At 52.7% G+C, this 12,399-nt stretch overlaps 1 protein-coding gene across 7 annotated transcripts in view; it reads right to left on the reverse strand.

Moving 5' to 3' along the window:
* Positions 1-3,568: 3,568 nt before the first annotated feature.
* Positions 3,569-12,399, reverse strand: part of Vps13d (vacuolar protein sorting 13 homolog D) — a 235,713-nt gene continuing 226,882 nt past the window's right edge. For all 7 annotated transcript variants that reach the window (XM_010628171.3, XM_010628172.3, XM_010628169.3 and 4 more), the window contains 2 exons: positions 7,260-7,500; positions 3,569-6,009 (listed from right to left, as the gene is read on the reverse strand). In XM_010628171.3, the coding sequence (XP_010626473.1) occupies positions 5,878-6,009; positions 7,260-7,500 (373 nt within the window). In that variant the 3' untranslated portion in view covers positions 3,569-5,877. The remainder of the gene's footprint in view (positions 6,010-7,259; positions 7,501-12,399) is intronic.

Raw genomic sequence — 12,399 nt, forward strand, 5'->3', positions numbered from 1 at the left:
AAGCACAGGGCATGAAGTTTTATTGGAAGTGATCCACTGGGTGTGCTGCTTGGAGAACTACTGTGAAAGGACAGGGTCTGGCTTGGCTCTGAGCATCAAACGGGCTGGCTCAGCCCTGGGTGTGGAGAAGGCGGCGCCACCGTGCAACTGTTCCAGCATCAAATCCCTCCAAAATTCCAACCGGATTATTTGAAGGAAGTTTCACTAAGGCTGCTATGTTCTTTTTCTCCTTTCCCCAACTTTGTTTATTTAAAGAGGTTACTGCGCTCCAGAGGACACAGCTTAAATTTGAAATTGCCCTGAAGGCCATGATGGGGGTCAGGGCTCTCTGGCATACAGAAGTAAATCAGAGCACGAGGGATTTAACCCAGTCTGTAAACATCTGTCTTTACGTACCGCAGGGAGAGGACACAGTCTGGTCTCATACGATCACAGAACATTTACAAAATGTGACCAAGTCCTTAGAGAAAAACTCACAATAGAATTTGGGGAATTAAGAAACATTCTTTGGTAACCTTTCAACCAGAGGAAATGAAAAGTAAAATTTAAAAATACCTTCATAGCAAAGAAAGGACACTTTAACTTAAGTAAGTCTATATACAGAGAAAAAACTGTAATCTTAAAATGCCACCATTTTTCAAGAAGGTAAAAGGTACAACGAAGCGAGAGTTGGCCCGCCCACTCTGCTGTTTCTTCATCGCTAGATTCAACCAATGAGAAACATTTTGAAAAAAGAAACTATCTGTACTGAACAAGCACTGACTTTTTCTTGTTCTTCTCCAAACAATGCAGTATCAACCACATCCACAGCATTCGCACTTGTATAGGTATAAAGTGACTTAGTGATGATCTGAGGTGTGTGGGAGTTGTGTGCTACCTGCGAACACACCACCACTTCCTACAGGGCCTTGAGCACCTTGGGAATTTGGTGACTCCTTTTTTCTTTTTTTTCCCGGTACCGGGGATCGAACTCGGGACCTTGCACTTGAGAGGCAAACGGTGGCACCACTGAGCTAAATCCCCGGCCCAGGACCTTGATATCTTGCGGGGAGGGAGGGGTCTCAGAACCAGCGTCCCCTGAATACTAAGTGATTATATTTATCTTAGCAAGAAAAAAGGTAAAATAAATCAAATAAGCCAGGTAGAGGAAATAAAAGACATAACAGCTGGGAAAAAAGTAACAAAGACACAAATTTCAACCAGTTCTTTGGACAGACTCATTAAGTTATGATGAACAAAGGGTAGAAATACATGAGAGTAGGAATGAGAAGAAGAAATCAGATATCAGAAGCATTGCAGTAATTTTAAGAGGATCCATGCAATAATATGGCAATACATTAAAAAATTTGGGAGAAACAGTTTTAAGAAATCAAGTTAACCTAAGAAGAAATGGAAAACTGGAGCGCTCTAAGAGATAATAGGGTAATGATTAAAGGGAACTACTGAAACAAAGCTCCAGAATTTGAAGCTTTACAGCCTACTTTCATCTAACCTTTAAAAACCACAAGAAGGGATTCTGGCATAATTTAAGGACTGCAAGCTGTAGGAAGTGGTGGAAAGCGCCCCCACCCATTTTAGGAAGGCAGCGCGATTGCAATCTTAAACCCCCACGAAGACGCCATGAACAGAATCAGAGTGATTGTGCCCAGGGCAACACTAAGCAGAGAAAGTTCCAAAACGCGGTGTTTATTATGATCTTATTTTTTAAAAAAGCAACGTTGGGAGCTATGAATTCGTGGATCTGTCGATGTCTGTACGTTAATTACTCAAGCATGGAGAGGATCTGAGCAATACATGAGGTTCGTTTTGAAGTGGAGTGGAGGGAAGACGGGTGAAATTGGGGAGAGGGAGCAAAGGGAAAATACTGTAATAACTGTCTTCGTACAATACACCGTAGATGTGAAAGTGTACTTTTGCTTTCCATTTGCACAAATATTTGAAAATTAATTTTAAAACAGTGCAAGGCCAGGGGTACAGCTCAGTGATAGAGCACTTGTCTAGCACACGTGACGCTCTGGTTTTGATTCCCAGGAAAACACACACACACACACCCACCGTCCATAATTTTTTAAAATTAAAAAAAAGTTTCAATGGGATTGTTCAGCAGCAAGTTCCTTTCTTCCTATTTCGTCTTCAGACTGCTGGTATTAGCCAGAGAGGCCCAGCTAATGTCAGCAATTATCTTCAGGACCTTTGCAGATTGTGAGTGAACCCCTATTTCCTGAACAAATGTTCTGAGTTTGTTGAAACTTCTTAAAAATGAATGTACTTGGACTCCTGCTTTAGAAAGCACTTCTGGACTTTTTTTTTTCTTTATTGAGACAGGGTCTCACTATGCAACCCACACTGCACTCAAACTCACTGGGATCCTCCTGCCTCAGCCTCCCTAGTGCCGAGATTATAGGCATAGGCTACCACACCTCGCTCTGGGGTTTTTAAATACCTGTGCCTGGGTCCTGGGAGCAGGGAACACTGAGCTTGCTTTGCAGTGAAAAGCTGCTGTCCTTGTTGTGGATTGGGACCTGTGGGTAGCGTGCTGAGCTTGCGTGGGAAATGGAACAGCTCCACACACTCCCTTTCTGGGCCCCAGAGGCCTGGACAGTTCATCTTCAAACATTGCCCACTGCGTCTGCGAACCCCAAATAGCCTTGCTGTGCTCTCCTGGGGGGCACCCCCCGCCAATCTCCTCTGCTCAGAAGAGGGGCCGTGTCCCCTCCCAGCTCTGCACGCTCCAACTCCCGTTCAGCAGTTCTGACTCCCCGGGGTTGAGGGCAACAGTGGGCGGGGTGGCCAGGCGGCAGGGGCATTGCTTGGTTAAATCCAACTCTCTGCCTGTTTCACACTGAACCCATGCAGCTTAAAGCAGCTGGAGAAAATAAATTCAGGCTGCCCAGCTCGGCCTCAGATGGGCACTGCACGCTGCAGCATGGACCACTGTCCCTTCACCCTGGGTGACCACTGGCTGTCTTCTGTCTCCGAGCCGCCACTGATGACTGCTCTGCACTCATCCCTGGCTACAACAGAAGCCATCAAGTTCCAGCCTCCTCCTCTTCGTGACCACCCTCCCGCTTCCTTTGGTGTGGGTCACCATGCCAGCCACCCTTCCCTCTTGGGGTACCAGGCACTCGTCCATCCACTCATGGCCAAGACTTACTGATGCGTGGTGTCTCTGTCTCTCCATCTTTCTCCCGAATCTCCTCCAACTTGCACTCATCCTCACCCCTCACCAAAATGCTCTCAGCAAGGTTTCTGTCCTAGACTCCCCTGCGAATCGGGGTGCCCGTCTGCCTGGCTCCACAGTCTGCCTGACAGTCATGTTCCGCCTCCTCTTCACCTTGCCAGGCTGGGAGCAGCAGCTGGCACTGCCCGGCAGAGGACAGGGGAGCGGGAGCTGCTCTCCAGGAAGCCGAGCACCACCACGCTGCGGGGTCCGTCAGGGATGTGCTTCCCTCCGCAGAGGCCAGGGGCCGTGTTTTCGGTGAACGGTGTACTGGGTTTGGTGTGTGTGGCCGGTGATGGTTCTGGAATTGAAGGGACACTGCGGAGCGAGAAGAAAACAGAGTCTGGGAAATCAACAACGCATTTTATTCCACAGGAAGAAGAGTGACGACTCTGACAGAAAAGCCAGATCACAGTCTGGACACACTGGTGACTGCGTGCGTTACACGGCGAGGACCCACAGCTTTATTCTCAGCAGTCCACCAAGCAGCTGCTAGGGTTTTGGAGGCACAGATGACACTTGCAAACAAAGGGCCTGGGGCCTCCGGCACCTACCCAGCACAGGGCTGCTGGGGCAGGGCCGAGGTTGCCTGTCTGCTTCCACGGCACAGGGCTGGGCCCGGCTGATCTTGACACACAGGTCACCAGCCAGGCTGGGCCAGAGAGAGGGGATGGCTTCTGAAGTCCCCTTCCCCACTGCCCCAAGGCATTCCACTAGTTTTACCCTCCTCAAAAAGGAACTGTGTTTGAGGCAGCATGAAAATGGATAGGAATCGTCCTGACCAAGTCTTGGACACCACCAGCTAAATCCCAATTTAAGAAATGGGCATTGAGGGAGCCAGGGCAGGGGCTGCTTGGTCTAGAGTTCTGATGCTGTCCCCCTCCTGGTGCTGGGGCTGCAGGGCAGGGAAGAGTTCTGGGAGCATCAGCCCCAGGCCCATTTGGTGCCTTTAACACCTGCCCTTCTGAGGTGCAGACATCACGGGGTGGTGGTGCCCTCAGAGGGATGGGCGACTATTTAAAGTGCTGATTAAATGAGAGGGGCGGGGAGGGGCACCACCCTGGCTGTTCCTGAAGCACCGGGCCAGGGCGGCCTCGGTGCCTTCCTGTAGTCAGGGATGGCGCCACCGGGTGCTGCCGGGCCCTAGGCCGGCTTCTTCAGGACAGGAGCCGCTTTCCCCAGGACGGACATTTCCGGTGACCCTAGCCCGACAAATGACAGAAGGCTTGCTGATGCCAGTGTCCTGAGCCTCATTGGTGAGAGGCTGTGATCTCGGGCAGTGGATTACTGGTGACAAAAACCGCACACCAGACTTGCAGGGCGTGGAGCAAGGCAGGAGGGGCTCGGACTTGGCCCTTGAGTTGCAGGTCTCACACAGAAGCGCTGAGACCATCATGACAAGCGCTCAGCTACCATCATGACAACATACATGTAGCACGTGCACATGTGTGCGTGCACCCCCAGGGGTGTGCAAAGTCCCTGAGGAAGGGGAGAGGTGGACAGATGAGCTTCATTTGCGTCTTGGAGGAATCTGAGTTACAGACACCAAAGCCTTCCACACATCTGCGGTTCCACCAGGCCACTTCAGGCCTCAGCTACATGTGACCAGGCTGCAGAAAGTGATCAGCTTTTACTAAAATAAAATCCCCAGAGTCACAGGGCGAGTCACTCACCCACAGTGAGGCCTTACCTTGCCCCAGATGCTGTGCCCCAGCTGTTTAATACTCATATTTCACTCCCTTTCCTGCGCTCTCCTCCTCATGCCACTGTCACCACCTGTGTCCCCGGGACCATGCAGCTGTGCTGCCAGGTCGTGGCTTTGTAAGAACTGGGTCTCGGGAGCTTCTGCCCGGAGAGACTGGTGCCAGGCCAGGGAGCAGCGTTCTCATCAGGGGCATCTGCCTTATCCCAACAAAGGGCTCAGTGACTGACAGCAGCGTGAGAACACCGCGTAAGACTGACCTGTGTGCGCTGAGGGGACAGTCTTACTTCCGTGTTGGGTGACACTGGTCAGGGGAAAGCCACGTGGATGGGCACCTTAGCAACCCACTTGTGACTACCTGAGGGCTGTCTGAAATGTGCGAGAGGCAGTGGCCAGACCCTCTCTGCGTCCCTCCCTGGGGTGACCGACAACTGCCAAGCTTGCTCTTCAACTCAGATCTCACTGCACCCACGAGACCCGGCAGCGACACTTCAACTCTCAGGAGCGCTCTCTTCGGTCCCCTGAATGAGACATGTAGAGTTAGCGCAATCAAGGGTCCAGGACAATTTATATTACTTTACAGAAACAACCTTCACACAGGTCACAGCCCTGCTCAGAAGCGCCTATGTATTTACAAACACACAGTTGTACATATATACATGTTAACAAAATACAAGGCGATCTAAAAATTAGGTTCATCTCAGTACATTTTCCTTTTATCTTATTCAATGGATACCTTTTAAAAATGATTTCCCCATAATCTAAAGTAACTCCCTGCCCTACAACTATATACTTTCCATTTGTGTTCTCCTTGTAAGGATTTCGATTTCCTTTCCCTCACTCCCTGATACCACCCCAAACCTCCTTCCAGTTTTCTTCTAACTTGAGCCGAGGGCAGGGGCGTCTGTGCTCCCGAGGGGGCTCTGTGGCCAGGAGTCTCCGTAGCTGGGACTTCTCAGGAGTCCAGCTCCAACTGCTCTTGATTTTCGTTGAGTCTTAACCTAAGTTGCTGTTCGTAGTAAAGGCTCTTTGCGTAGTTTATTTCTTGTGATAACTTGATAGCCAGGACCTCAGATTTCACATGGACCTAAGGAGGATAAGAGGATGAGCACCTGCCCAGGGGTGGGCAGCCGAATGCAGCCAGCAGCACGGGCAGGGCAGCTCCTGGCCCGGCTGCAGATCAGAACACTGGGACACTTAAGAAAAACAAAGTTGCAGGGTTAGTTCTGATCTGAATTTTTAGTGTATTTCTCCCATCATGGACACCTGAGGACCTGGGCTGAGGCTGGCCACACTCCCAGGAGGAGCTGCTGAGGTGGGACTATGTCCGGAATGACAGGCACATGCCACTTTCAAGCCTGGAGGCCTCCAGAGAAGAAACAGTGAGCAAGCAAAAGCTGAGGCTCTGGTACGACCAAGCCTGCTCCATGGCTCACCTGCCCTGGAAGGGAGGCAGTTGGAGAGGCCTGTCCTCAAGAAGGTGTGAAACAGCATCCCTGAAGGGCAGGGACCCCTCAAGCAACCAGCCCTAGCTGAAGCCAACCCCAGGGTAGCCTCCGAGCCAAAACAAAACCAAGGGCGGGAGGCCAGGACACCTGAGGGGAGAGGCCAAGAGAGGCTGGCAACAATTTGATCTGCCTACAGCAGGGACACATTCCTCCCAAGTCCTGCACACCAGGACTCAGCGGGGTGTCACGCAGGCCTCAGGTGGACCCAGGCTAGGGATGTGGGCACAGCACAGTCTGGGCTCTGCGGCTGAGACACCAGCTCCTTCCAGAGTCAGCCATGTGGCCGGATCAAGCTGCCTGCCTTTATACCTTTAGTCAGCGGCACGGTGGGGACAAGGGCCGCCCACCAGTAAATAAGCCCTAGAAGTACCTGGCAACAGAAACACCCCTCAAAGTCCCTTCAGAACACTACCTTCCACCCTCTGGGGGCAAACAGAATTTTATTCACCGATGCCTGTTGAGTGCGCCAGGCACTGCTTCTTTGCTCAGAACAGAAAGATGCCATTTCCACGGTTACCACAGAAACAACAGTGTGGGCTCCCTCACTGCCTCAGACTCCGTGCACCCCAGAGTCACACCTCAGAAATACAAAACCCCGGGAACCTTGCTAGTCACTCCTCGTGACTGACTACAGTGAGCATGGCTACCCACTCATGTTGGTGGGAAACTGAGGCACAAACACCGAGGGATGCGCTGGGGACGCCGTGGAGCAGGCGGGCAGCACCCGCAGTCTCTGAGGGGAAGTGGCTGAGGCACGGCTGCGGGACTGACCTGGGGCCTGGCCGTGGGCTCACCCACCCAATGCGATGCCAGCAGAGCAGGGACTCACCATTGGCTTCTGGTGCGACGGGCCCGGCATGGCCACGCCACTGCTCGAGTTCGCGGCTTTCTTGGTCACCTGCACATACACCTTCCCGTGCTCTCTGGAGACGAGGCAGTGGTAGAGGTCGTCGTATTTGACCTCGAGGAAAATGGCCTCCCGGTCCACATAGTCTCCACTCTTGAGGAAGTACACGGCCTTGGAGGAGATGAGCACGCAGTAGCTGTCGATGTTCTCCACGGCAATGAAGCTGCACAGAGACAGGAGCGGGTATGGTGGCCATTAGGGAAGAAAGCCTGAACCCAGCCGTGCACTCCGCACACCCTGGGGAGGTGGCCTCAGTTTCCTCATTTGGAAGGAAGGAATTAGAGGGCCCCATGGGCACAGCACACGGCTCCCTTCCAAGAGGGATGCTCAGTGAACAGCACCTGGGGGCGGTGACCAACAGTTCCAGCAAGAGAAACGATTTCACCTCACGTGGTGTCAGCGGGGTGCTTTGGGGGTGAGCTTAAGGCTCAGCGAACCTTGCTGGACAGAAGGGGAAAACAACGGCTTTTAGATGTTAAACTGGGGGAGGAGCTGAGAACACCACTGCCTAGGCATTCAGGTGACAGGAAGAGGCTAGAAGATGTGGCCAGCAGGGACAAATGCTGATGGGAGAAAAGTACACCCAACCACGTGACACGGGAGGTGGAAGGACGTCAGAGCACCTGCACACCTGCACGCGCAATGACGTGTTCCCAGGCTCCAGAGGCTCAGCCCCTCTCGGGAACCGGGATATGAGAGACCACAGCATTCTTGGACAGGCTGAGTGCCTGTAAAGTGCTTTCTCGGTCAAACTTACAAACTTCGTCTCAAAAATTAATGATTTCTTCTACGAGCTTTAGGGTCCCTCAGCAAAAAGCTAGTTTAAAAAACTGGGGGAAGGGAAGGGAGAGGAGGGGAGAGCCAACAGCGGCGAACCCCGGAAACTGCAGTGACAGCTCTGGCAACACTGCCTTTCATAGTGCGGCTGGGCGGTGAGGCCAGAGAGGGAACAGGCAGGAAGAACCCTAAGGGCTGACAATCTGCTGAGGCCCAGCATCCACCTCCACAGTCCTCCTGCTCAGGGCCAAGGCTCCCCCAGTACTGTCCTAGAACTCAGGTCCTGGGTGCGCAGGTGCAAACCCCTCTGATGGAGGCAGAAGCGCAGGAAGGGGGCAGGAGGAGGTTGCCCGGCCCCAAGCTGGCGCTGAGCTTCTGCTCACCTTTGATTTCCCACCCCCTCCCACAAGGTCTGACACCCCTCAAGGCTTCCCCGATACTCAGGGCCCTTGTGAGTGCTTTGTGGCCTTGACCTCCAGGGCTGCCAAACACTGGCTGCTCTTTCTGCGTTTCCTGGGGAGGTGCGGCATCTTGGCTTTTGGAGCAAGCTCCAGGACCAGCCTCGCTGAGCACCACCCTATGAGGGCTCAGCAGTGCCCGCCTCATCCCAGTTGTCATCTTAATTACAGCCACTCATAACAAAGACAGGGGTTTGTCGTGCTATTCTGACTGGCTGGCACTGCCAAGAATGTGCACTGGTAAAGACAGTGATGAAATTAGAAGCCCCCGGTGGCTTTCATGCCTGGGCCGCTCCATAGCACAGCCTTTCTCACATCCCAGCCAGATTCTGTCAGGGGCAGCACCGTGAGCGTCCCCAAACCGGGCTGCACAGAACCTGAAATAGCTGGTCCAGGGAAGGAGGAGGACACAGAAAGAAGAGAGGGTCAGGAAGCAACAAAAGCACAGTGCCGCGGAGAGGAACATTGCGGGGCCAGCTGGGGCTAGGGCGAAACCAGCTGAGAAGCTGAAAATGGTGCCTGTACCCAAGCACAGGTGGAAACGAGACTGCTGTCCTAGCTTCTAGGCCAGCACCACACAGGGCACTTTGTGCCTTGCCCTGGGGCCCCCACTCTGGGCATTTACACCAGGCAGGTGCCTTCACGCCTAGGCAGAGGGCTGACGCTTCCGCCGGCTTTCAAACAGACTCCCCACTGTGGCGCATCCCCCCCTCCCCCAGCAGACCAGGCAACTTCTGGAGGATTGGCTCTGAGTCGGGAGGCTCTGCAGAAAGGCAGAAGACACACACAGTGGCCGTGCAGGCGGCGAAGCCCCCCACACTGGGGACTCCGGCCAGGCTGCTGGCTTCCTTGGTGGCTCCGTTTCTTCATCTCTGATAGAGATGAGGCCGCCTGCCAGCTCCCTGCACAAAGTGAAGGCCAGAAGAACACACGGCTGGACAGAAAAGCAATGAGAGACAGAGCAGCTCTACAACTCTGCCCAGATCTCTGCTCTCGAAGGAGCAGACCCCGTTCATACCCTGGAGCTGCCACTGATAGCCACATATTTTAAACGTTTACATGAAATATTCTAAAGTCATTAGATCAAAAGCAGGTCAGAGCCAAGGGCATGACTGAGAGAAGAAAGACAGCTGGGCAGTGACCCTGAGACTGGGCGGCCAACAGCTGTCTCTGCAGTCTCCTCCCGATGCTTCCCCTGCACCCCCATGACTTCTGGCCAAGGCTTCGGGCCACATCAGCACCACCGTTATTATTAATTCTGGTGTTTTCCAAAATGCGGAAACCACATCAAAGATGTAGTCAAACAGCTCCAGACCTCCTTCAGTTGATGGACACTGATCCCCAAACTGTCACTCTGGGAGAGAGAAGCCACAGTTCAGGGGGACAAAGGACAAGCAAAGGCAGAGCCCTGCCAGCTGATGCCCGGCAGACACACTCCTCCCTGTCCCTCTTCCCGCAAAGTCATAGGCCCCTCGCTGGCTGAGACCTGCAGGACAATTCTCCACAGACTTCCTGAGCTTTGCTCTGTGTGAAAATGGATGCCAGGGGCCACTGGACTGGGGCTGCCCACTCTCTGGCCCTGTAAGCCAAGCTTCACTAAAGGATTGTCGCTGGCCACCGGAGAGCCTTGGGAGTGACCCAGGAGGAAAGCCAGCATGGCCCAGGTGGCTTCTGAGGACACTCCTGCTGTCCTTGGATGTCTGACCTCGGAAGGAGGCAGGGCGGGAGGAGCACGACATGGTGGGCCAGAAACACAGAGCATCTGGGGGAGCTCTGCCTTCACACGTGAGGGCCAGTGAGACCACATTTCAGGATGCTGTGGATACTATAATTGAGTCTACTTTTTAAAGTGTGTTTTTTACAATTTTTAAGCTTGAGTTACAAGCTCCTTTAGGGAGAGAGAGAGAGGGGACACTGGCTCGGCATCAATATGGGACAGCTTCTTCCGAGAGGACGAAAGGTGTGGCACACAGTCCATGCCCTCTCCCGGTGGCGGCACTACTAGTAAAGACCCCACGAGGGCCTGGCTTCTGAGTTCAGGGGCGTCAGGCATGGACTCCCATGGAGACCCCAAGGTCTCCAAAGGGGGGATGTGCATGATTCAGTGGCACAGGAGGAGAATCCACTATTGCTGGCTTAAGATTGAGAGCCACAGGGTTGTTCTCAAGGCCCCGTGGCGCGTTGGGAGCTCATCACATCATGTGGCTGGCTGCTGTCCCCTCCAGGGCACAGGGTAAAATCACCATTGGAGCTGCACCCTTCAACTGTGCACAGAACAAGAACTTTCCCTGAGGAAGGAGGCCCCATCAGCATGCCCTTCATGAGCAGGCTGGAAAATGTTGCTCTAAGAGGCTGTGTGGAGCAGGTTTAGGTCCAGTTTCTCTCCAGGGAGAAGCTATGTGCCAAGCAACTGTTCCAACCACCCCATTTGGTTTCTTTCTTTCTCTTTTATTTATTTTTGCTTTATTAGAGCTATTTATACATCTTATTCTACTCCCTTTGGAGTCATTTCAAAGTCAGAAAGGCCTGACTCAAGTCTTAGGCCAGGAGTGAGCCCAGTGGGGCCCCCTGGCCTGCAAGTATGTGTAGAACTTCAAGTCTGAGCTGGTGCCAGGTCACTGAGTGCCAGGCTCTCTGTGGGACATCTCCACAGAGTGTCCCTGCACACTTAGCACATGCACAGTTAAGCAATCCTGCCTTGTTCACCTCCACCTCCACCCAAACAGGCAAGAATGGGGGGCTGCTCTCAGCTTCTCTTCCTCAGTCAGACTCCAAAGCCAGTCAGTCTGTGGATTCGGTTTGACCGATGTCCCCTCTACCCACCTGCCACTATGCTCAGGCCTCTCTAGTGGGTCTTTCTCGGCTGCCCTCCAGGCTACGTTTTCAGCATGGTTTTGAGTGGGAGTGTCTTCTTCAAATATCACACTGCCTCCAGCATGACCACTGAGGCCAGGCCCTTAGCAGGTGAGAAGGGACATTCTGCAAATTCTCCAGACACGCCACGAGCTCTGCTGGCCTCGCTTCCAACTGACCACCTCTCCTCACGGCGCACAGCACAGGACTCAGGCTTCCACTTGAACAGCGAGCCCGTGGTACAGGTGCTGGGTCATAAACACACGGCCTGCTTACCCTGCTCACCCGTGGGCTCACAGGGACAGGACACAGGTTCTCCCTTGTCCTGGCACACGGCAGGACTTAACACACAATGTTCCAAAATGACAGTGAAGCGATGCTGCAAGGGCCAATGGAATTTGCTGGCACACATGCAACTCTGGGTGACGGACAAAGTTAGAAACTTCGCTCAGGACTCCTGATTTAACTTATCAGAGATTTAGCAAGCCAGTTTTTTTATCAGAGCCACACCTGAGTCTTAATCCAGTGGCACAATAAACAATGTCCAGTTTCCTAAGTGTCAATAGTTTTTGATGGATTATTTCCTGGTTTAGAAAACGGAGTTGGGAGCTGTGGGTATAGCTCGGTGGTAGTGCGTGCCTGGCGTGTGCAAACCCTGGGACTCCATCCCCAGACCCTCCACACCAAAGGAATACAGAAGCTGGTCCATTTGATCCTGTTCCTCAAAAGGACTAGTCGTTCGCTTTTGTCTCTTGTGCAAAATTATTGTAATATCTATTAGATCTTATTATACCCAACAGAATGAATGCCCTATTAGAATGAATATCATGCCTGTGCTCACGAAGAATTCTGATTCTAGGGCCGGGGATTTAGCTCAATGGTTCCGCCACCTACCTCGCAAGTGCAAGGTCCTGAGTGTGATCCCCAGTATAAAAAAAAAAAAAAAAACAATTCCGATTCTATGATTTCTCAGG

This window comes from Fukomys damarensis, unplaced genomic scaffold (genome assembly GCF_012274545.1).
Source record: "Fukomys damarensis isolate Sample0158 unplaced genomic scaffold, DMR_v1.0_HiC HiC_scaffold_23, whole genome shotgun sequence".
NCBI lineage: Eukaryota > Metazoa > Chordata > Mammalia > Rodentia > Bathyergidae > Fukomys > Fukomys damarensis.